Raw genomic sequence first — 24,883 nt, forward strand, 5'->3', positions numbered from 1 at the left:
CCCTCATATCTAGAGGAGAGCCTCTCTCCCTATGCCTTGCCATGGCAGGTCATTCATCTGAACAGGGCCTTCTGCAGATGCCACCCTGTGAATGGGTAAAGTCAACAGCTGCCCACACACACAATTCTTTGTAGTGGCCCACACCTAATGGAATGGGTTGCCTGAAGAAGTCAGGAACGCTCCCCCTCTCCTGGCTTTCTGCAAACTGTACAAACCCAAATTATTCAGGAATGTTTTCTTATCCAACCAGTAGGGCTGTGCTGTGAGGAAATGGTTCAAAGAGATGATTTGATAAAGAGAACAGGACTGTAGACTATAGTACTATGCACTGTTATTGTCATTTATTATGTCACGTCAGATTGTTTATGTTTTGTTTCTACATTGTTTCAGCTCTGTATAAGATTTCTTCTCGTTTTCAAATTTCTGCAATTTATAACTTATTGTATTGTTTATTGAATAGCCCACCTGTTGATTGTATTGAATTACACTGTGCAATTTGAACTATAAATAACATAAATAAAAATATATGTCTAACACTGCATGCATAGCAGCTGAGGGCCCAGTTTAACAAGATGTTAAGTGCATGTAACGTTACGCAAGTAAGTTCTTCTGTTCCACAGCTGTCACATAAACAAACTCATATACCTTGTAGGCCACATCTGGGAATGCTACCATGCAGAAGATGCCATAGTGTCACTGTCAGAATTTTAATCATGGCAGGTTACCTGCACCAGTGTTTGGTATTCTGTTCTAGATTAATTTTGAAGTACAACTGCGAGATCTTGATTATGTCAGGCACAACACAGCCAGGATGTTCTGAAATAAGGTGTAGTCTTGCATCTTGTAATACCGTTAAGTCACCCAAAATATGAATACTCCTGTGACCAAAAAAGTATTTAAGGAACAGTATGCATATTTAAACATTCAACTTTGCAGATATATTTGAAGCAACAAGGTAGTGGCCTGCTCATAATTTCTATATGAACTCTTGTATAAATAATTTTGAAAGTTAAGACTATAGTTTTTGTTAGCAAATAGGGCACTGAAAATTGTTATATGACAATATGCAATTATGTGTTGGTTGCATTTTGTATAATTTGCATTTATCGGCATCTTACAAATAATATTTTGCACAACTTCGTATAATTTATATTGAACTATTTCTTTTTATATGTTTTTAGTTGGTAATTAATTTAATATTAGACTTTATTTTGCTGTTTGTGGCATTGGCACAGCATGTTGCACTATATGTAGGTCAACTTTGTCAATAACTTATAATGGTCTATGACTAAAAACAAAACCAAAGATTGACTGACTTTCCTAATAATGAGGGATACATTGGAGGTCTGGTCAACACTTTCCCCCAATTTGATTCTCCACATCTTCATGTTCTAAGTCCCAGTTCCCAAATGTGATACCTGTTAAACCATACAGACTTCACTCATAGACTTCACCACTATGTTGTCTTACGTACTATCCATTACTTTAAATATGTGCTCTTATTTCATCCCTAGAATGCCTTATGTTGTTTCAGCATTTCTTCAACTCTGTATTGGATTCTTGCTAATGTTATGTCTTTATAAACTTGTGTTTATTTACCCTACGGCATTGTTTATGAAATTGTCCTTGATACTGACTGCACTAATCTCACACTGTGTAATCTGCCTTGAGTCTCAGTGAGAATAAATAAAAATAGTATTTTTTTATCCAATTACATCAATGTATTTTTCCATCTAAAACTAAATACTGTGATTTTGTTGCCAAATAGTTTCTTAAAGGGAACACTTTTAATCAGCATTCTGCTATACAAATGCCGACTTCAGTTTCAGAGAGCTGTGCTGGTTTATTTCTCATTTAATTTCAGTTGAGTTGTGACAAAATAAGAATTTTTGTGCAACAGAAAACAGTCAAGCATTTTCCAAGCTCTTTGTATCGTCAGAGCACTACCACTTGAGCATGTAAGTATAACATAACCCAGTGTAGTATTTCCCAAACAGCTGGGCACAGTTTCTCTACATTACAACCAAAAGCATCCTTCATCCTTCCGCTTGGAAAAGGTTTCCTTCTAGAGTAACGTAATGTCAATGCAGAGAAGCATGTCTGCGTAAACAAGACTTGAGGCAAGCGCTGAAGGCACTTCAGGGCCAGCAACTTCTTTCTCCGCCCTGTGGGCTCCAGCAACTGCACGGAGACTTGTAGTTATAACAGCCATAACTTTAATGTGGTATGTAAATAGGGAAGCTTAATGTAAAAGGGGGTAAGGAATAATAACTGAGTTCCAAAGAGAAGCCTTTAACTAAATCTTAGGTACTTGCTAGTAAAGTAATGAGTCCACTGCTTCCAGTCCCTTCTTCCTTGGGCCTTCCTGACCCAAGCAAATGTAAACCACATCAGTACCTGGAGATTCAGTATTACATCTGGATTCTAGAACTTCTTTATTCCAAATTACAGTCTTCACTGGTGTTCCTTCAGCTGCCACAGACTTGATCCTGGCTGTAATTCTCTCAGACTGCTTGTGTCCATTTCCCCTCCCTTTCTTTCCTCTCCCTCCTCCCCTCAGGAAAAAGCAACTGTTTCACAGTCAAAGGCTGCTGAGAGATGTAGTCTTTCAGTAATTCCATTACAGTAAGAATTACTCATCCTCAGATGAGCCTACCTCTTGTGTCCCTGCATGAGTCCATGATCTGAGAGTACCTGCTGTTGAAGAGGTGGCAGGCCCAGTAAAGAGGCACAGTAAGTTACCTCTTCTGAGTTTGGGTAATTCTCTTACATCAGGAGTTATGGAATGTTCATGTTACCTCTCCAGAAAACCTCATCAAGGCAGTATACCGAACAAAGTATGATACAACACAAAACACCGTAATTATTGTAAAAAATTAAAAAAATGATTAAAAACCTAGCCAGGGCACAAAAACCGCACAGAACACTGTGCAGCTTAAAAGGAATCTCATAAAATATTTCATAGGCTAGAAGGATAATTAGTAAATAAATTAATTACACAGCATAGACACGTAATATAATTATCTATAAGAAGCCAGCAAGGCTGGAGCAGTGAACCATGAAGAGAGACAGTGGACAACCTCCTTCAAATCAACAGGGTCCATCTGCATCTCTCTTTGTATCTTGTATATACTGTAGATAACCCCCAGAATTCTGTCTCAGTCTAATGTGACCAAGAAACAGAACTCAGGTGGAGGCAAAGCAGATATGCATGCAACATCAGGCCTGGTTTTCAAAGACTCCTGTCACTAGAGAACGACAGGGAACAGGTTTCGCTCAGTGGTAGAACACAACTATGCTTTGTAAGCCAGAGATCCCAGGTTTGGTTCCCTGCATTTCCAGATAAAAAGGTTTTAGCTAGAAAAGACCTTCATTTGAGAGCTGAGAGAATTGCTGCCAGTGAGAGTTGATAGTATTGGGATGAATGAATCCAAGTATAAGGCAGTATCATGTGTTCAATATTTCATACGTGGTGGAATACACCAAACTTTCTATGTCAGAGATCTTAAATTTTAATCTCCAGTATCTCTGCTTGACAATTTCCTATGAATTTTAAAATTCCTATCCAACACAGATGAGTTAGAATTCAACAAAGAATTGTGTGTTTGAATACAAAGTAGCAAGTCCCATAGACTTCAGTGAGACTCTTTAGCATGTATGCATTGCATTTGGCCCAGGCTAGTCTAATCTTATCAAATTTTGGAAGCTAAGCAGGGTCAGTCCTGGTTAGTACTTAGACAGACTTCTATGGAAGTCCAGGGTGTATATGCAGAGACAGGCAATAGCAAACTGCCGGTGTTTATATTTTGCTTTGAAAACCTCACAGAGTCACCATAAATTGGCTGTAACTTGACAGCACTTCTCTCTCTCACACACACTTTTGTATCTTTAAATCTGTTGATGACAATAGTAATCAGTTGCTTAAGTCAGTGCTGGATTGTGGACAGGATGGGAAAGTAAATTAGATCCAAGTGTTATGTTCTCCTATGCTAAAGTGATTAGCTGGATGAAACACAAAACAGCAACCAAACTAAGCACTAAAAATCTGCATTCAAGCAGGCTGAATGAAGTAAATAGTCTGGGAGATGAATTTTGTAAAGTATTACAGCATGAGAAGAAGGGTGTTGGATGACCTTTGATCTTTCTCATGCAGCAATACTTGTTCCCAATCTTTAGCTCCTACTTTACGTTTCCGGTATTAAGTAAACAAATGGATTTATTACCAGTTAATAAAAAAAGTTGGTATCCTTTACAACTTCATAACGGGTCAGATAATCAAACATTTCTCCTTCTTTTAAAATAATTTCTTATCCTTACTCAATGCTTCACTATGCAAACAAGAGAAAGGATTGGTGTTCCTGGGAAGCAAATCTGTACAACAAATATTCTGAGAAAATGATCCTAGGATTAGCAGTTTGATTGTTAGGGAAAATTAATCTACAATGGATTTTTTTAAAAAGAGAAAGAGCTTGTATTTTAATAATCCAAATATAAAAGCCACGTAATACTTTGTTTGGACCAACCAAAATGACACAAAACGTTTTAAGAAGGCTCAGCTGACTCCCTGATGTGAAAATGACAAAATCTGTTTTCTCTTGGACTCACTCCTCACGTGCTGAAAAATTGAACGTGTTTAAATTCGCCAGGCTGACTTGTACAGGAAGATCAAGGTATTAATTACAGGAGTCTTTATTGACCTTGCCCTTTTTTCATTAAACTCTTCCACACCCAGAAGAAGGATTGCCTTCCGTCCCTACGGAGAGATTCTAGACAGAATCATTGCAGCAGTACAAGAAGAAAAAGAATCAACTGATATAGCTCGATTGCATCATGCGCATCATCTCCGCTTTTATCTTTTAATATCGCCTTGTAAATAAACCAGATTTTCCCATCAGGTAAGGCGTGCCACAGGACTCTTTTGAAGTAGAAAAGTTACTTTTTCTGAGAAAAGTTAATTTCTAAAATCCATTGTGAGAAGTTCTTAAAAGCTCATGTCTGCTTGTAAATACATTTTAAATTGAAGCCTAATCCCCAGTTCGGGATGCTGGGTGGTGGTGGTGGTCTCTACGGGAAAGCGAAGGCCATTCTCACGACACTCTAGCCGTCTGCTGTTACGCCAGACATTCTGCGTGGCTTGCTATTCCTTATATTCCAGAACCCTGCTGAGCCGGATTCAAATACTAGCTGGCAAAATCGGAGGGGTATTTGCTAGGCAAAGAGAAGGCGGCTCACTGTACCTTTAAGCTCTTGCCTAGAAAGACCACGGCGCTTTAGCCGGACGCCACGCCTACCGCTGCAAACGTTCTGTCCCGGAAGTGCCACGTGTACGGAGTGCGCTTGCGCGGCCTGCCCTAGTCCCTTCCGGTGTGAGTCCGAGTGCCTCCCAGCCCTCCCCTCCGGGCGTGGTGCTGGGGCCGGGCCTGCAGTCACTGAGTCCCCTGCCGCCGCTATGGCCCAGCCGGGGAGACCCGCGTATGGCACTCAGAACGGGGCTGAGCAGCCGCAGCCCTATAGCAACGGTGAGCGAGGCCGGGCCGCATTGGGAGGAGGGGGGACGGTAAGGGGCGTGCTGTGGAAAGTATCCGTGTGCCTTCTCCGTTTCTGGCTTGGCTGGGCAGGGTGAAACTGCGGGTCCGAAAGGAGTATGTCTGTGTGGGTGCCGAAAGGGTTGCGCTTGCTTGGTGTTTTCCCGCTTGACAGTCTCTCTGTCGCCCGTGCATGGGACGTGTGGCTAACAATAAATCTGTCTCCTGGTCGTCTGCACTCTGACCACAGCATTTCCCCACTCGATTCCTTTTCGAGGCCTAGAGCTTCAAGACCGAGTTTGCCTGGTTTCCTGACTGGACTTTGATTCAGAGTCCACATACTAGGGATTAATGGGGGCGTGGGCTTTTTCTTAAACTAGCTTCATCTTGAATTCTTTGGATTGCCTTAACCTCGTCTTTATTCGCCATTCTGCAAGCACCGGCCCTCTTTACATAAATGTTATAAAGTTAATGTGTTTTGAAGTTAGACCCGTTCTTGGGTTGATGGTGTGTTAGTGGTGGGATATCTGAGGAAGTCTCTAGTAGTAAGCTTAAATGCTCTAAGTAAATGGCATAGGTGTATGTATTTGTTTACAACACTCATATATTCTGCTGTTTTCCTGGCAAGATCAGGACCCGATGAGCGTAACAGCAGATACAGCACACAAATAATAATTAAAACACAAATTAAAAAACAAGCTATTTGAACATATAATTAAAGCAGCTTAAGCCAGACCCCATTCTCTCTACCCTATAAGCTTTTTTAAAAAATTGTCTTGCCAGAAAGCTGGAAACGTAGGTGCTTATCTCAAACCTTCGGGTGGGCTGTTCTGTCCTGTCACAGGACAGTATTCCAGAAATAACTATGGGACTAATAATAATAATAAACTTTGCTTTACTATGTACTTTTTTGAAAAAGCTTATCAGGAGCATAGTCAGTAGGACACATATGATTTGAAGCTTTGCTTGATTAAATATCCCACATTCCTTCGTAAGGAGGAAATGCATATGCTCAAAGTACTTTATATAGTTTTGGGGTACAGCTTTCTTTTCTGTTCTTTGGTTGCTTCAAAAGCTCTAGTAATCATTCATGACCAAAGGACACTGTTGTGAGGGTTTGAATACATTAATGTAACATAGATACTTTTTTATCTCTCTGATTGCTTAATTTTGCCTTCGTCACTGTGGAATTGAAGCTGTCATCAGAAACTGGGTGGAGAATTTTATGAACTATGCCCTTTCACCCACGTGTACACCCACAGATCTTATGGGGTGAAGCAGATTTAGTAAGCAATCTTTTGACCTGGTCTCTTACACATTTATGATAGAACATTTTCCAAGTGCTTTTCAAAAGCATCCAATGAATCATCATTCTAGGTAATCTGTTTTTGGGGAGAAATATTGGAAATGAGAAATGTTTCTTCCCTGATTTCACAGGAACATTGCCTCTGGGTTTAGGAGAGAAGGTATAGAGTTCTGCTGTGTTGAAACTGTAGAAGGATATATGTAGAAGCAGAGTGCTGCAAACTCAGTCGGTATAAAATCATTTTGCCAGTGGTAGAAATCTTGTTCTTTCTGTGTCAGTCAGCTTTAGAATAAGCCTCAGTCACCATTTGGCTTTGTACATGTGGCAGGATGATAATTTGTGGCAGTGGGAGGATCTTGACATTGTGTACTGAATAGAGTTCTTGCACTTAGAATACCTGCAAATAGAATAGTAATCTTAAGACACTGATGCTTTATAAAGACAATTTGCATATTCTTTGTCTTTTAGAAGGGTCTTAATATTAATTTGAATACATAATGCTGGATTTTGAATGTAGCTTGTGTTTTACCAACATTGTGAGAGGCGTATACAGAAGAACAGTTCTTATTCTGAACTGCATTATAACCAGAACAATGTACAGAGAAATAGTAGTCTGCCAGTTGGAGCAAGAAAGCACTGTTGTTCAAAATGAATTTAACAGTACAAGTGAAATCAGAAGAAATAGGCAATCTAGCAGAATTAAGTGGGACCATCAAAGAATATAAAGTTGAGTGTGATAGTTTCATTTTAAAATGTAATCAGAATTCCTTTTCTAACGCTAGTTCAGTTGAGTCAAAAAAAGGCAGAAGAAATGGAAGGCACCAGTATAGGAATGAAGAAAATGATCTCAGAAGTACTCTTTAAGACTCTTTATAAGCAATTGTTAGTTTTATCAATGATAAAATTGGTGCTCTATTGTCAGACAGCAGAGGTCCACAACCCAAGGGGCATTGAGAACAGATACTGAGCTGAGGCTGCTGTGAAGGCTGGGTCCAATCACAAAACATTGGGAGGTTCTACAAAGTGTTTGAAGAATCCAATCTAGTTATGTTTCTATAATGGAGGCAGCTATTATACCCCCTGTGAACACAAATGGGATACTTCTTGGGCTCTTTGGAAGTGGAGGAAAGTCAGAACTGTTTCGTTGTGATGGGGAAGAAGCCTCAGCAAACAGATTGGGGTTCACTGGAAAACATGATCGTTTTAGCTGTTTTTCAGTAAAGCAGATTAGCTTGTCCCTGAAAAAGTCTTCTAACTGGAAGAGCATTGGATGTTATTGAGTCAAAGGTGACAACTTCAGGACTTTGACATGAAATAATATACTTCTTGATATGGTTTTGTGGCTAAAGTATAGCCTTACATATTTCAGCATTGGTACAAGCAGATCATGTTCCTTTACTTCGGGCCGACTGTGATGGGGCACCATCAGTCTTGTCTAATACTGTAGCATTTAGCCATTCTGCTCTACCACAATATCTTTGTTTCCATGCCTGCCAGTTCCCTATTTTACTCTCTTTCCACCTCCTTAATCTCCTCCTCCTCAACTCTCTTCATTCCCAAATGGATCCCACTGTGCTTACTCTTAGTGATATGCTTTTCTTGCCTTATGTTCACACTCTTTGGAAGTTCACATTCATTCTTGTGGTTTACAAATCCTGAAAACTGTTCTTTTCCACACTGACATTTCATCAGCCTAATACCATACAGCTGTATAGCCAGACATTCACAGATTGTGTGTGGGTTTGTTAGCCAGCTTACAAGTACAGTTTGAAAACACTATTACCTATATTCCTAGACTAATCAGACCTTATCCTAACTGTTAACAGAAGATATAAGATTTAGATTTGCTTATTATGAACCTTTGTAAAAGATTTTATCCTTTTTTGACTTGTATTTATAAAATAGTAAACCATAACGAAAAAAGGAGAACAGGCTTTTGGACTTCAAAACTAAACTTGCCATCTCTTTAGTCGTATCTAAATTTAAGAACCTGTGAAATGATTTTTTTTACTTTTAAGCTGTGATTTATAACTTTGACTTGTTTAATGTTCTTGTCGGCCAGTGTTTAATTTTTATACAGGAAATTTCACAAAAACTGAACAAATGTAGGCTGGTGTGAGGCATTGTAATCAGTAACAAATAGGATTTTTATACCCCAAAATATACATACTGAATAGTATTTGAGCATTATAATCTCTCTGTTAATAGGACCAGTACAATGTTTAGTTTTAATTCTTGTCCAAAAGAACTTAATAAAAAGATAAACAAACTCATTTTCTAAGAGTGAGAAGTTCTGTGGCACCTTAAAGACTAACCCTTTTTATGACAGTAGTTTGTGTAGTCCAGTTTTTCCACATAATTTTTTCAGGTTAAGAGGAGGGGTTATAACTTATTTTAGAGCACATGCTTTACATGCAGAAGGCTCGTGGTTTCAGAACCTGACATCTCCAGGTAAAAGATTCTCAGGTAGTCTGTAAGACCTTCACATGCTGATGTTCAGAGTAGACAGTGCTGGCCTGACTTGGCATAAGTTTCACATGTTCAAGACTGCAATTCTGTACAGAGTTACTTGGGAATAAACATTATTGAACCTACTTGGATGGACTTCTGAATAAATAAGCATATAATCAAACTGAGATCCCTAATTGCTGGGTTTGAAAAGATTTTTAGTAGAAATGTGTAGCAAATCTCATTTCATTTTTTTTAAAAAAGAATCTCACTATTTTTACTGGCACGGTGTGTCAAAAGCATAGTCAAAAGAGGTGATTTGTGTTAGTTGTGGTACTGTGCTCCCTATCCCCCCTCCTGGCTGTGAAGATGGTCTGCAGGCCTAGAGCTATTATGCTCTTAAAGTCACAGTGCAGCGAATTCTTTTTGCACCTTAAAAGGCACCAGGAGGAAGAACTTCCTTTCCACTGGTGACCTGTGCACAGCTGTAGTATAACTTTTATTCATATAGTACCCATGGATCTTTCCAAAACTTAATAAATCTGAAATAGCTGCTACAAGTGGCAAGTTCCAAAAGGAGGAGGAGTGGAACCTTTTGTTGATATCCAGCTCTGCAGTGTGCATATATGAAATGCCATTTTAAGATAGTGTAAGCCTGTCCATCTTTGGCCTCCAAAGAAGGTTACTTCTCCCATCAACCCAACTTGAGCTAATTATTTGTTTGGGGCAGTTAGGGTATGGAAAGGGTTTTTATCCGTTGGCAGGTATCTATATCATTCCTAGAAAATTTACATATTATGTTGAAATAAACTTGAATCTTGTGGCACCTTAAAGACCAGAGCCCACCTCAAATGACTGAATGATCCTTACTTTCTGAAAACCCTAGTAGTACAAAAGAATAGACATCACAAATTTGATATTAAAGTCCGTAATATTCCTAAACTTGTGGGAGAATACTTCAATCTACACAAACTTCTTTTGTTGACCTTAAAGTCCTCATTCTTATCTAGAATAATTTGAGATTGAGACTTCAACATGAAACTGCTGAATTGTAATACATTAAGAGAGCTCACATTGTCTCCATTTCAGGCTTGTACCAGGACCTGGGATTACTTATTTGCTATAGGTATTAACTGGCTCAGCAAAACCTGGGCCTCTCCATCCATTACAAGTGTTAACTAAGTTAGCATAACTTGTGAACAGTGTCTGTATTTTTCATTTAACATATTTTAGTTTTATGTAATTACACTTCACCTCATCCTTCCTGCATTTCCTTGACTCTGCTCTTTTTTTGTATCTCCTGTATAAATGTGTGCGTAGTGGGGAATGGCTTACAGGAATATGCTGAATTAAAGTGATTCACTTTTAAGGTGTAACAAGTTTTTTGGAGCTTTAATACATAGTGGAATAAATATATTTAAATTCAACCTGTTCCTCAGCCCCCTCACCAACATGCTTCCAGCATAATTGGCGTAATTGTTCCGTGACAGCCACTGTTTCTAGCTGGTCACTAGAGTTGTCTGAAATTTGGACCTTGGAAAGAAAATTTTAGAAAAGTGCTGATGTACCAGTTTGTTGACAATAACTAAAGCTCTTTGTTACAATTTTTAAACAGGTACCAGATGTTCCCCCACTAGTTAACTGGCGCTATTCCAGTGACGAGAGACTTGTATTAGGACAGCGCTGCATTCTTTCTTCATGCTTGCTTTTGGCATAATAAATTATGGCAACTATCCAAAGAAATTACTCACAAAATGGACTACTTACAGAACTACTTATAAAATGGATCTTTGCTGTCTCCTGACAGCCTCATGCCCCGCCTTTACTTAAAAACTGCTCCTGATGGATGGGGGACTTTCCAGCATGGTGTGGAATGTGGCAAAGGAGGTTGCAGAGGGAATAGGAAAGTCACCTCCTCTTTGCACAATTGTGATTGTTTTCTGCTTGTGTAGTGTGGGGAAGGAGACTTAATTATTCTCTGGACCCAGTGCAGCTAATGCAATACTTGAATTTAAAATCAGATTGAGAGACTCATGAATCCACTACCTGGGTCTTATATGAGCATGGCCCCCTGGTAATGTTAGCAGGGTCCTGAAATTATGGAACTGTTGTAGCCTTGATTTGCATAAAGAAAACTGCTTATATCTCATGTTCCACCACATACCTTTTGCAGTTCTAATGGGGGAGGGCTTGGAAAATCACAACGTCTGTTTCTGTAGTTATACAGAATTTGGGGACATTATACGTTAATTTATTGCTCCACAACTGCTGGTCTCTGGAATGAATTTCTTCCCTGGTTGTTAAAAGACCAGGCTTTTGATAAAGTTATAGAAATAGATTTGTACTTGCTAATGACAGCAAGTGGGCCACACAAGGAATGGCTACTTTTAGCAATGAAGTTGACTAAAAAAAGCATTTGCCTTTTGTTGAGGCTTCTAATCTTGATTGTCACTTGAATCAAAGTGATATGTTATTTAGATTTCTGGTAAGGAGCAGTTTCCTTAATTATAAGTTCTTTCATTCATTATTTGCAGCTATTGATCTTGTTTTTTGGTATGCTTTTGTTTGTGGCTGTAATAACTTTAGCTTGTATGAGGTCTTCTCCCTTGTAGACAGAAAAGTTTATGGGGAGCAGTATTGATGGGAAAAACAGCCCATGAGGAAAAGGATTAAATACATCTTGCTGCTGTTCAGATCATATCAGAAGCCTCCTATAACTGTTAACACAACTGTTGGGAGATGTTCCATGTGCCTTCATGTCTAGGTTGTGTGGTCTGAGCATCATTCATGGTGGGTAGTGGGCATGTCTTTCTTTCTTTGACATGTCATTTTTCTGCAATTCCTCTGACTTCAGTAACATCCCTAAAGCCCCCAACCCTTTCTGGAATTGACAAGTACTGCACTTTCCTACTGAAATAACTGCTGTTGATGAAAGTATATAGTGATTACTCTGTTGACAAAATGTGCTCTCTCTTGCTCTTTTACTACTTCTGCTCTATGTTAGTGCAAACTGAAGATGAGTAAATGTGCAGCTTTTGTGCCACTTCAGCTATGCATGGAATGAAGCTACTCAATATGTTCTCCAATCAAAACTCTGTTGAATTTATTCTGATGTATTATGCTGTGATTTTGTTGTTGTTTTACTGAGAATAAAATATTATCTTAATGTACCTTTTGATTAAATGTTAAGAAAAGGAAGGGGCTTATCCTCTGCTACTTGTCTGTCTTATTTCATTTTGCATAGGTTTAAACTGCATGCATTTAGCCTTTTCACACCATCTAATTACAAACAATATTGTAAAGTCTTAAACAAGATTAATTCTGCATGTAGAATTATACCCAATTACAAACACCTTAATGCTCATAATAGGTTTGTACAAAGGCATAAATTCAGTTTAACCAATGAAGTAAACAAGTCTCATTTTTTTATGATAACTTTTTTTTAATATATAAACTTCTGTGTTAGGATGATGGGCTGCAGCCAATAACACATTAAACTGTTATATCAGGTTGGCAACAGTTATATATTATTAGAATTTGTGTTTCTTTCCCCTTTCCAGTCTGTTTGCTCCAGTTTGCTTTGCTTCTATAACTGAGACATGATTTGTCAATGGCAAAAATATGCTATGTGGTATTTATTCAGTTGAAGTTTTTTAACTCTTCCCCCCTGCAGGTCCTGTGCAAAGCCCAGTGATGAATTCATCACATCTGTCAGATGGACAAGCATTTAATTCTTGGGTTCCAGGTGTGTATTCCCAGCAAACAACAACAAAGAATCCTCTGCATACATCTGCTGGACTGTATAACTATGGTAGCTCACAGCAAGTTTCATCTTTTAGTAATTATCAGGGACCTGGGCAGACTCTTAATAGACCACCTACTGGATCTTCTATGGCAGCAATACAGCCTAGACCTGTTGCCCAAATGCCTGCTCCATTGCAAAACTCAGCTGCTGTATCAACCTCTTCTGGTAGCTTTCCTTCTGGAGTTAATTTCCCAGCACCCTCAAACTGGCAGTATGGGCAGACTCCTTTGAATCGGCCAACAGCTGGCTCTCAAGCAAACCATTTTGCTCACCCAGCAGCAGCAATGCAGCCATTGCTGTCATCGTCAGGGAATACAAATCAACCCACAAGCTATCATTATGTTTCTTCTCCTGGAGGTCCACCAGTTCAAAACAGCTACACAAAGCCAGGTAAGCAAAGGAACTTGTAACTCCTCCAATACATTTGTTTGTAACTTGACTGGTAAATAATCCTGATTATTACTCATCCCAAGGGCTTGAGTCCAACTCTCTAAAATTATAATTTTTCAGATCATGGCACTTGAGAGAATATGTGCAGGTTTTTAACCACTTTCTACTTTTTAATATTTTGGACCAATGCAAACTAAAGGGAGAGGTGAACTCAGTCTTGTATAGTTTGTCCCCCACCCCCCAACCACACACACACCAAAAGATTTTCCCAAAAAACTAAGATGATATAAAGAATTTTCTATTACAGAAATAAATTGAACAGAAGCAAAGCACAGATATCTCATGTATAGTCCTAAAGTAGTATGGAAACTTGAGAAATATCATAGCTAAAGATCTAGGTAAGTATTAAGATACAATTGAAGAACTAAATCCAGAAAAAAGGTGGCTGTGACACTTAACTGACTAAAGGTTCCAAATTCTCTAGTTTTAGGGGAAATATTTTTCCCCATAAATAAGTAATATCCAAAATGGGTTACTGAATTTGTTCTTTCCACCTCCATTTTAAGCTCACAGCAACCCTATGAGGTAATTCCAGATGGGGAGCTGGGTTAGTCTGTAGCAGAAAAATAAAGCCTTAAAGAACAGCAAAATCTATTCTCACATAAGGTTTCATGAATCGGCTTGATCCATCAGATGCCTGAAGTGCATAGCCATTAGGCTGGGTGATCTTGGTGGAGATCCTGATGGAGTGAGCTCTGGCTCATGAGAGTTTATGCTGGACTAAATTTTGCTAGCCTCGATAGTGCCGTTGGAATTCTGCTTTATTTTCCTGTGAGGTATGTTACTCTGAGAACGAGTGTCTAGCCCAAGGCCACCTGCAACCCCAGTTACAGACTGGAGACTTGAATGTGGGTCTCCCAGATTCTAATCTGACACACTATACTACAAAATGATGTATGAGTTTAACTTTGCAACTTCCTTTTAAACCTCAGGAGGATTTGGAATCTTTAGTCATCTGAATGTTGTAGCAATCTTTTTCTCTCTTTTTAGATTCAAGACTTCAGTCCTCTGTATGGTTGTTTTCAAGCTGGAATACAAAATTAGCATCTTTTTCATTTCTGCCCTATTTCATCAGTATATAAGGGATAGGGTTCAGTGAACTATTGGTGGAGCTCCATTTGAAAGCATGGCTTTCCCACATCTTTTTCCTGCTTTCCATGTTCTTTTCCCCACATTTCTGAAGATTGAAGACCTCTTAGAATAGCATGGGATGAGAAAGTTAGGAATTAGGAGAAATGGATGCCTCCCATACAAGTGAAAGTGCTTATACCATGGCAAGTGAAAGTGCTTATACCATGGCAAATTAGAAATGAAGCTCATATAATTTGTTTTTCATTTGAATATATGTTTCACTGTTACGTGTATTTTTGTGATATAAAGAATTTTATCATAATTTCTCTCCAAATCTTTTTGAGACCCTTTTTGTAGCTATTAGGATTCACAGCTTATAACTTCCTCTGGCAACATTCAAGTATACATTCATGCAGAGATTCCTCTGTGGCCAAATAGAGAGGATTTTCTGCTAGCCATTCATTTTTTTCTGTTTATTCAAATATTTATGTTCTGCCTCCCCCCCCTGCCCCCCCCATGGTGCTCATCAATTTTTTTGGGTTGTCTCCTAAAACAAAGATGCTGTTGAAGAACAGAGTTATGATTTGCTGGGTTCTTGTCTCACTGGGATAGCAGTTAAGCAGTGTTTAACTTATCTGTGAGGCCTGGAATAGAAAAGTATTTCTCAGACATATCTGAACAGGTCAGATACAAAAACAGGGTTAGAGCTATCAGTATTTTGGAGGGGAGATTAGTATTATATAGTTGCTTGCTTGTACGAAAAGGGACAATTTCTTTCAGAAAGCGCAAAATGCCTATCAATCTGGAGCATAGTTAAAGATCAAAATATGTCCAGTATACAAAATCCTACTGATGCTTCTGTTCTGTAAATAAGAATACACATTAGCTATTAGTCGCTTACATTGCTGGGTAATTTTATGAGTAGGGAACTTCTCTTGGTGGTACGGAAGAGAAGTACGGAATTAAGTATGTCTTCTCACTGAAGAGCAGTGAAATACTTCAGTGTTGCTACTGGCAGGGTTAGTAGGGAGAACATTTTTCCTAAAGTATATTTATATAGTACTGTACTTTTTTGATGTTGAGTCCTACCCATGTTGGTGGGTTATAGAAATTTTCTGCAGCATGACTAGGGTACACCTGATTTACTCTAGCATCGGCAATTACTGTTCCATCACCACTTGATCCAGCCACTTTATGTGGTTTGATGGCATAATGGATGAATCTCAGCAATTTATTCTCCTTTCCCTTCTGCTTGACGAAGTCCAACGCAAATTTGCATATTTCTACTCCACCTTTAGCCCCATGAAGAGATTTTGCCCCCTGTTAATTCAACATTGATGTCACGTTCATATTGGGAAGTTATCCCAATTCTTAACAACCTTTACGAGATTTTTAAAATGTCTGTCTTGAAAGCTGGTGAAAAGAAGTGTTTCCTGATTAGGTGGTACTGATTGAGAAAGGAAGATTAAATTCTTTAAACTAGTTTGGGACCTTCTGTAATAACTCTTACACGGAGTTAAAATTAAAACCGAACCAAAGTAAAATTGTTCATTGTGCTATGTTGATTTGAAGTTCTGGCTTTCCCCCCCCAGGTTCTGTTCCTCTACCATTTAATCAGCCGACGTATACACCAATTCGACCTCCTTTAGGACCTCCTCCAGCTTCTATACAGCCATCAGCCCCCCCTTCAGCTCCACTAGCAAGTATTGCATCACAAGCTGCACAGAATTCAGCAACAAAGCAAGAAGGTAAGGCATTACTTGCTTTATGACAGGGGTCCCTAGTGTGGTGCTAGTGGGTGCCGTGGCGCCAGCTAACACTTGTCCTTGTGCCTGCCAAGTATTTTTTAAGAAAGGGGGTGGGACCAAGATGGGAGTTTTGTGTAATAGGGTTTCTAATTGGTCATTGGAGATCTTATTGGTTGTGCAGATCTTTAAAAATGTTGCTTTGGCAGTAACTGCCCCCACAGCACAAGGATTTTCACTGCGTGACTGAAGGTAAGCTGTGTGTATGCAATAAAATATTTGAAAATAACATTTTAAAAGGCATTCTGTTAAACAGATCTTCTGCCTAAAATGCTGAAGAGTTACTATTAGAGTTTATGCATAACTTAACTCTCTTACATTTTGTGGCTGACACTGCCTCGTATGACAGCCATTTTATAGCTCCACCAATCACCCTTTGTCCAAGTTCTAAAGGTGTCCGCAGGCTCAAAAGGTTTGGGGACCCCTGCTTTATGTTAATAAAAATCATTTGGTTTTTATCACCCTGAAATGCAGCTATTTATTTTTGTTTTTAGCTATGAGTTGAAGGTTATTACAGCAGCAGTATTCATATGTACACCCCCTCCAGATTGCAATCCAATCACAACTGTATAGCCCCCACTCAGTTCTTACAGAGGCCATTGAGCCAGATACATCTACACTGATCTTTAATTCCATGAACTATGTTACCCATATAATAAATCATGGCGGCTTTTTGATTTTGTTTTTGCAATTTGGTACTTGTTTAGTTTTTTGTAAGTTGCTTTGAGTCCTTCTCAGGAGACAAGGCAGCCTAAAAATGCCCAAATAAATACAGTTCTTCATATAAAAGAATTTAATGTGCTCTGTTTTTAATGCGATATTGAGCTTATTTTGATCTTTGATCACCTTCATTTTTACACCAACAGCTTCTGAATTCATATACATTTTATTTTTTAAACAAGTATAATAGCTTGCATCAATAGGAAGACTAGGGAGAGGTTGACATTATGAGTAATGAAGGTAAGAATTTCTCATATTTACCTGTGTGTTCAAGAAATCCTTTTTCTCAGCAGTCAAAAAGAACTTGGGGGAGGGGAACATTGGGATAATCTGCATTCGCTAACTATTTTGTTCAACAATAAAATAAAACTTTATTTATTTAATTGTATTTCTAATCTACTCTCTCCACAGTGGGCTCAGAGCGGATCACAACATATATCATAATAATAGAATAAAACATGGTAGCATAAAACAAAATTAAAAAACCTATAATACAGATTACTTAAAAACAGGGGTGCAAGTAATTGCACAACCCATTGAAACAAAACCTGTGGGGCCGGGTGGCCAGCTGCAGATGGACAGCAATTGCAGGAGGCTGGTTAGGTTGCCCATGTGCCTCAACCACTTTAGAGAGTGCCAGCATAATTTTAACAAGATATTGGTGTAGAAGCTCTGAAAGGATTCACTTTCCTGGTAACAGACTATCACCCCCTGTTAGCAGAGACATCTTCTATGCAGTTGTCCGAAGTAGAGTTCTAGCAGGCACCAAGGAACAGACTTAAAAGATGTTATTCTTACGTTGTGATATGTTGAGGTGGATCCAGTGGTCTATCAGGCAAGGTTCTGAGGGCGGTATAGCTTCTGCATTTTCCCTTCCAGTCCAAGGGCGCTGGTTCCTAGGATCACATGAATCATGTAGAATAACAGCGCACAGGTTGGTGGTTTGAAGCATAGAGGGAGAAGGGAGCAAAATTGGTTTTTCTGCTTCTTCTGTCCGTAGACATGCATTAATGGAAGAGAGAGCAAGGAGCACTTTTGGTTTCCCTTCTGCTTCGTCATTGCAGCCCACTATTTCTGGTGGCTATTTCTCCACATGAGTCCTCTAATCCCTTGAATCAACTTTCTTGAAGTTGAAAGGAACTGTAGGCAGAATCCAGCACACTTTTTAATTTCATGTTGTGCATACTATATTCTTGCTGATCTGCAGTGTGAGGCTGCCCTGCCACATTAATATGGTTGTGGAAATCCTGGGGCATCCATAAATGAATGAAATATAGTCATTTTAGCATCTTTAGTTTTTTGACTTGGTGTTTGTGGGCTAATATAAATTATCTGAGTTCTGTGGCATTCAAGTAGTATTGCATAATTTCCCTGTAATATCAAATGGCCTGATCATTTAAAGAAGACAGCAGAATGTTCATGGAAGTTTTATTCTTAGATGTCGCTTTATGTGACTATCCTGATCTATAAACAGAACAGCAAACACCAACTCAAGCTGCTTTAATAACAGATACTTTGACAATCTTAGAAAAGAATTAACGGTAACAAGGAAGAGTTATTTTGCTATAGTGACCAGATACATTAAAATACCATGGCAGGAAAGCTTCATCAAAAGGCTTAATTTATTCTTGTAAACTGCTAGATGGTGGTACTTGCTCATCTATGACTGTTAATCATTCCCCTTATTCTGACAATTTATGGTCCAAATTCAGCATTTTAAATGCATTAAACCAATCTGATCAAAGAGGTCTGGATGGAAGAAAATGCCATTTTTTTTTTGTTTTCAAAATCTTGAAATCCTAACTGCAAGTATATTCAGTTTTGATTAAACCACTTTGCTGTTCATGGGAAACTGTCCCTTAGCATCCATCTGACTTAGAAATGATGAGTGCTGGTTAAAAGTGCAAGAAACACTATGCACTGAATTTGTATGATGATTAATAAGCTACAGTCGTTCTTTCTTATGGAACAGAGACAAAGGGGCAGCTGTTGTGTTTATCAGGACTCATTTTAGTATAGGCATGTTTCTGTACCAGAAAGTGTTAATCAGCAAGTATCTTTTGGCACCAAATGTCTTTCATCAACACTCCTTTTAAGGAACCTGCAGAATGCTGTCTTGAGCAGTTTTTGATATTTTTGGTATTTGAGTTGGGAGAGCAATGGTGAGAGGAGGTCAAAAAACGTTTTTTCCATCTGTGGAGGAGAGGTATTGTTGTAAAGGTTAGTGCTCCACCGGCAGGGCTGTGCTTAAGATCTTGCAGAGTCCTTCCATTTCCAGTGAGATGTAGAGTCCACCCTCCAGTACATGCCCTACCTGCTCTAGAGTATCAGGATATTCCCAGAGCTGCCATTAGATACATGCAGAAAGACAAATCAGGAGTCATGACAAAAAAGGAGTTTAAAAATCCACGGCCAGATCAATTTGGTGCAGTTTATTTCAGCTGCTGCCAAAGCCATGTGCCGGCAGCTTCTAAAGGCACACTTGCCTGGTGAGGCTGAGGAAGAAACTGCATGGAAGCACAGCAGAAGCACCCTCTGACAATCTCTCCCCTCCATCCAGGAATGGGGATTATATCTGTTGTTTTTTTATATTCTGGGCTAACATCAGCATGTAAGATGTTAAACTGCTTGTAGCCTACAAAATTGACAGATAATGGTAAATTGTTAGTATGGATTGCCAGCATGTCAGATTAAAGCCTTTTGTTTTTTCATGTACTTATTTTATTTAGGGAATTTTTATGCCACGTCTCTAGAGAACCTGCCCAAAGTGGCTTACAAAATACTATAATAAAACATAACATGAAAAGTTATAAATTAAATCTCAGCATAAAAAATAATTAACAGATGTTTTCCTTAGCAGGTGATGCTTCATCCACTGCCAGCGATGGATCACTGGTCCAGAATAATTATGATACAATAGAAGGAGGTGGCTTCTCAGGTAAGAAATTTCCTTAAACTTATCAACTTTGTTTTGTTGCCATCTTTCAAAGAGAAATAATATTAATAGTAAACAAACAGCAAGGAGTGATAGTAGTCTCAGTAAATTTCCTGTTTATTTGCTTAACAATGTAGTATATGTTGAGGTATCATGATTAAGTATTAACCATGCTTCCATCATCCTGACTCTACATGTGCCTGTATAGTGTCCCTCTAATGATGTGGTGTAACAGTTCTCACTTTCTGGTTAACAAAATCCTGAGTTATTAAGTACTGATGCAAGACTCTGTAGTTGGGAACTTTATTTTCAAGAAACAGGAAGTGACCATATGGCTTATGCATTATTTAAAGCTAGACACTTTACATGTCGTATTATAGTTTTAATAATAATGGCAGATGTATGGGAACATTGCTGAAAGTATAAGCATAGTCTTTCTTGAGTATATTATAGAGTCTTTCTAGAGCTGGGACCCACATTTAATCCTCAGGTGGCAACATAGGGTTCACTGTTCTTCCAAGCACATGGCAAAGTCATGTGATATGATAGGATGTGAGTAGGGAGAGTTGTGACCTTACTGTGGGCAACAGACCAAGAGATATTTAGACAGAAAACACAGACCAAGCATGAAGAGCTGAACTGTAGTGAGGAATAAGTCAAGGAGGAATCCTCTCCACCGCTGAGTATGCTCACCATCCTGTTGTGCAAAGACATACAAGAGGTTTAGAGCCTTGTTCTCTAGAAGCAGGGCCTTAGCATCCCCCCACCCCTGGCAGTGCATAAGTGCTTGCCATCCAGCAGGCAAGGCTGCGCAAGTCACTTCAGAATTCCAACTGTACTTGCAGAATTTATATTACTAGGCTACCATCAACAAATCAAAATGTTTTTGAAATGTGATCACTAGAAAAAGTAGAACTTGGACTGTTCAATCAAAATAATCTGTATGTTTGAAAATAATAAGATTCCACTTGATACAAGTTGTAATTTTTCCTGCCAAATGCTCCATCCTAAGCATACAGTACTGCCATAGAAAGCCTTAGGATTGAGCTTCAGAACAAGTATCTTATAGAATTGTCCATTAAATGCTTTGGAATTCAACAAAGAATGGATTTTGTTGGTTATCCCTTTCTCTTTTGCTTGAAAATAAACTTCCCTGAGATCAGTAAATGACTTTAGGGTTGAAACGTTAGCACTATTGCTGGCTTTTTAATGAATATATTCTTCTTCTAGCAACCACACATACCCCTTCTGCTCCTCCTAATCTTAAAACAAATAGACATGTTGGGAGTACTTATCCCAGCTTGCCTCCAGGCTACCAAAATGCATCTCCACTTGGAGCTCCAAGAATGTCGTCCCCAGGGATGCAATATTCATGTGGACCGCAACAGTTTCCTCAGGTAACTTAACCTTGCTGTTTTTTGACAATCATTACTCTCTGTCTACAGACTTCTGTGGTGTTTGAGGGCATAGGAATTGGTCTTTTATGGTTCAGAGTTCAAGTAAGACCTTTCGGTATATTTATTTTTAAAACTTATATCCTGCATTTTCTCCTGCAAGGGGACTCAGTGCAGCTCACAATTTCAGCACTGAAACACCATTTGTGTTAAACCTGTTGGTTGAAAAGCGAATGCGAATATCTCTTGTACAGCCAGTTCCTACAAATTAGAAAGTTTTACAATTTAATTTCACTAGCACAAACCTTTAATCTCTGAACTATTGCTACTTAATTATTAACTCTGACAATGTGGCATAGAGTCTCCTGCCCAGTAGGCTTGCTGTCTAAATTAATGGTCAGAGATGCAGGTCGTATGTATGAACAAATAGTATGAGGGGAAAATCAGGTGACAGTAGAGGCTTCCATAAGATGGGGAATGAGAGTTTTAGAAAAATCAAGCGGTAGTTACAGATTATGAGGAGAAGCGTAAACAAATTGGTAGCAGTAGCTTTGCTTTGTGGTTAGCAAGAAGATTGAGGAACAAACATGTATTTGTATCAAAAAGAGTCCAGTAGCACCTTTAAGACTAACCAATTTTATTTTAGCATAAGCTTTCGAGAATCAAGTTCTCTTCTTCAGATGCCTGATACAGAGACTGGTATCAGGCATCTGAAGAAGAGAACTTGATTCTCGAAAGCTTATGCTAAAATAAAATTGGTTAGTCTTAAAGGTGCTACTGGACTCTTTTTGATTTTGCTACCACAGACTAACACGGCTAACTTCTCTGCATCTATGACCATGTATTTGTATGGCATCTTGAAATGTAGGCGTAGATGCTTGAAGATGCTTGTTGTGACTGGGAGCCAAAATAGAGACATTAAATGGGCAAAATGGTGGTAATAGTTACAGAAAGCTGATCTGAAATGGAAAAAATATAAGATGGCCTTTATAGCATTTGGTGCAAGAAACAAAGCGTGGCTCTTACTGATCGTGAAAATGTATCAGTGTAAGAACTATTAGCTGCCTGAATGAGTGAGGAGTTGGACTTGAACTTGTTGCCAAGACTAACTGCAGAAGCTGATACTTTCCTGAACTGATTGCTGACCTGTTAGCTGTATGAATTCAGGGTTTGTATGAGTTTTGACTGTGGAAAACAAAGTTCAAATTGCTACTCAGCTGTGATGCCTGCTGAATTATGAAGCTTGTAAAATGACCTTGGGCAAGTATCTCTCTGATTCTGGAAATGACTTTTATAAGCATATGTTGCCATTTGCTGGAATACCTGTAATTGGGCTGAAAACAAATCTTGACACTTGCAAGGTGTGCTGCACTCCCCTCTGCTCTTTTAGATGGGTGGCTTAACAGAATTCCCTATGAGAAAAGGCTTTGCCCCTGCAATGAAGGAGAAATTGAGACTATAGATCACGCTCTTCTACGTTGTCCCTTCTATCAAGATGCTCGCATCAAGCTCATTACTCCTTTGATCAATAGCATACCTGGAAGAATGAGCTTGGAATATGCTAGGCTGCATCTAGAAGATGGAAATCCAACAACTACAGCCTCAGTCGCAAAATTTTGTGCAATAGCCTATAAAATCCATCAAATGCTCTCATTATCGGAGTTGATGTAAATACCACCCTTTAATATTACTGTTTTAATTAATGTTGTGCTATTTTTACTAATAATTTTAACTCTGTAATTTTGTAGTATTTCTTTTATGCTGGTCTTTGACCATATAATAAATTTGATTGATTGATTGATTGATTGATTGAACAAATCTGTGTATAACTATCCAAATCCCTGGAAAAACTGAGAACCCTGGAAGGAGGAGATCAGCTAGGAGTGTTTGCTTTGAAAATTTCCATGTTAATTTCATATTTTAAAGGGACTAAAATGCAGCTTAACAGACTGCTGATAATCTAGTGGACAGGGGCCAGATCTACTAGCCATTGGAAAATAATGGGCCTCTCTGTAGTCCATAGGAAATGGACCCATTATTTCCAAGGACTGGGGCTTCCTGACTAGAGACGGGCACGAACCGCATTACGAACGTCAAAAACCCATGAAAATGGCAATAGTGACCCGGAAGATCATGATCAGCCACGGCCAATGATCCAGTGGTCGGGAGAGGCCTGGTTCGGGGCGTTTGGGCTCAGTTCGGGAATCCAGACACTCAGGCACCAGCAATCTATTCCCCTGGCAACGGAGCCAGGGGAATGCCTGAGCTCTGTCTGCCCTCCTTCTGTCGCCCTGGAAACCCGAATGGAAGCCCAGCTTTCCTTGATGAGCAGGGCTTCCTTCTAACCACGGAGCAGCAAAGCAGTTACAAGTTGGGAGAAGACACCCAGGGGAGGAAGGGGGAAGGGGGTGTTCTGTAGCCATGGGCACTCCATTCTCATCCCTGCAAACCCTGATAGGCAGCTCTGACGGCCAAACACAGACCTCCTGTGTTGCTGAATGGGACCCATGCTTATAAATAGCCATGGGCTCCCAGGCTGGGTTTCACTTTCTGCTAGCAGTGGAGTGGGACAGAACTCTTGTTTGCCACTTGCTAGCCTTTGGAGAGAGAGACTGAGAGAGTACAATTGAGCTTGGCTTTGGTGGATAGGGATCTATCTCCTCTGGTTCGCTGGGAACAGCGGGGCGCCCCTCCGCTGTGGCCTCCACGATCCATGATCCATGGTTCGGGTTGGGAACGGGAGATGTTCGTTGCTGTTCGGGAATTCGGGATCGTGGTCTGCACCGAACCACAATCCTCTGGTTCGGTAATTTTTTTTGGTTCGTGCCCATGTCTATTCCTGACTATGAGCTGTTAGGTGGGACTTCTAGTCCTTTTAAAATTTAAAGGGACAGACTCTAACTAATAGCTATTTGGACCAGTTTCCTTTCCCTGTCTCCTCACTTCTGTGTCTCATGGAAGCCAAAACACCCCAAAATTCCAGGAGATAAATTTTATTTACTCCCACAATTTTGCGAGTATTTGGGGTCATTTTGAATGTCTCCGAGCTGACCCAAAACAGCTAATTTTGGGTTTGATTTTGACTTGTGTATATCTGAATGCACACACCTAATGCATTGTTATCTTCCCTTCTTCTATGGAGCTCAAGCCAGCATATGTTCCTTCTCTCTTTTGCCCTCACAACAACCCTTAAAATTAAGTTTGTGCTGAGACAGTGTGACTGACTTAAGATCACCTAGGATTTGGGCTCGTAGGGGAACTTTTGAAATTTCTTCTTCCTTCCTCTACAATTCCTCACTTGCATCTACTTTGATTCTTCTAACTGCAAATTTCATGGTTTGGCGGGCAAAATAAACTTGTCGATTAGTGCAAAGAACCAAAAACAAAGTAAAACAAATATTCAGGAGACCACCCTACCTGTGCC

The 24,883-nt window shown here is 39.3% G+C and overlaps 1 protein-coding gene across 2 annotated transcripts in view; it reads left to right on the forward strand.

Annotated features, from left to right (window-relative positions):
- The first annotated feature begins 5,376 nt into the window (after positions 1–5,376).
- SEC24A (SEC24 homolog A, COPII coat complex component) overlaps positions 5,377–24,883 on the forward strand; it is a 54,567-nt gene continuing 35,060 nt past the window's right edge. The window contains exons 1-5 of one of the 2 annotated variants that reach the window (XM_054975862.1): positions 5,377–5,519; positions 12,953–13,474; positions 16,198–16,353; positions 19,988–20,068; positions 21,296–21,462. In XM_054975862.1, coding sequence (XP_054831837.1) covers positions 5,450–5,519; positions 12,953–13,474; positions 16,198–16,353; positions 19,988–20,068; positions 21,296–21,462 — 996 coding nt within the window. In that variant the 5' untranslated portion in view covers positions 5,377–5,449. The remainder of the gene's footprint in view (positions 5,520–12,952; positions 13,475–16,197; positions 16,354–19,987; positions 20,069–21,295; positions 21,463–24,883) is intronic. The other variant, XM_054975863.1, reaches the window with a different exon arrangement.

Source organism: Eublepharis macularius, chromosome 4 (genome assembly GCF_028583425.1).
Source record: "Eublepharis macularius isolate TG4126 chromosome 4, MPM_Emac_v1.0, whole genome shotgun sequence".
Lineage (NCBI taxonomy): Eukaryota > Metazoa > Chordata > Lepidosauria > Squamata > Eublepharidae > Eublepharis > Eublepharis macularius.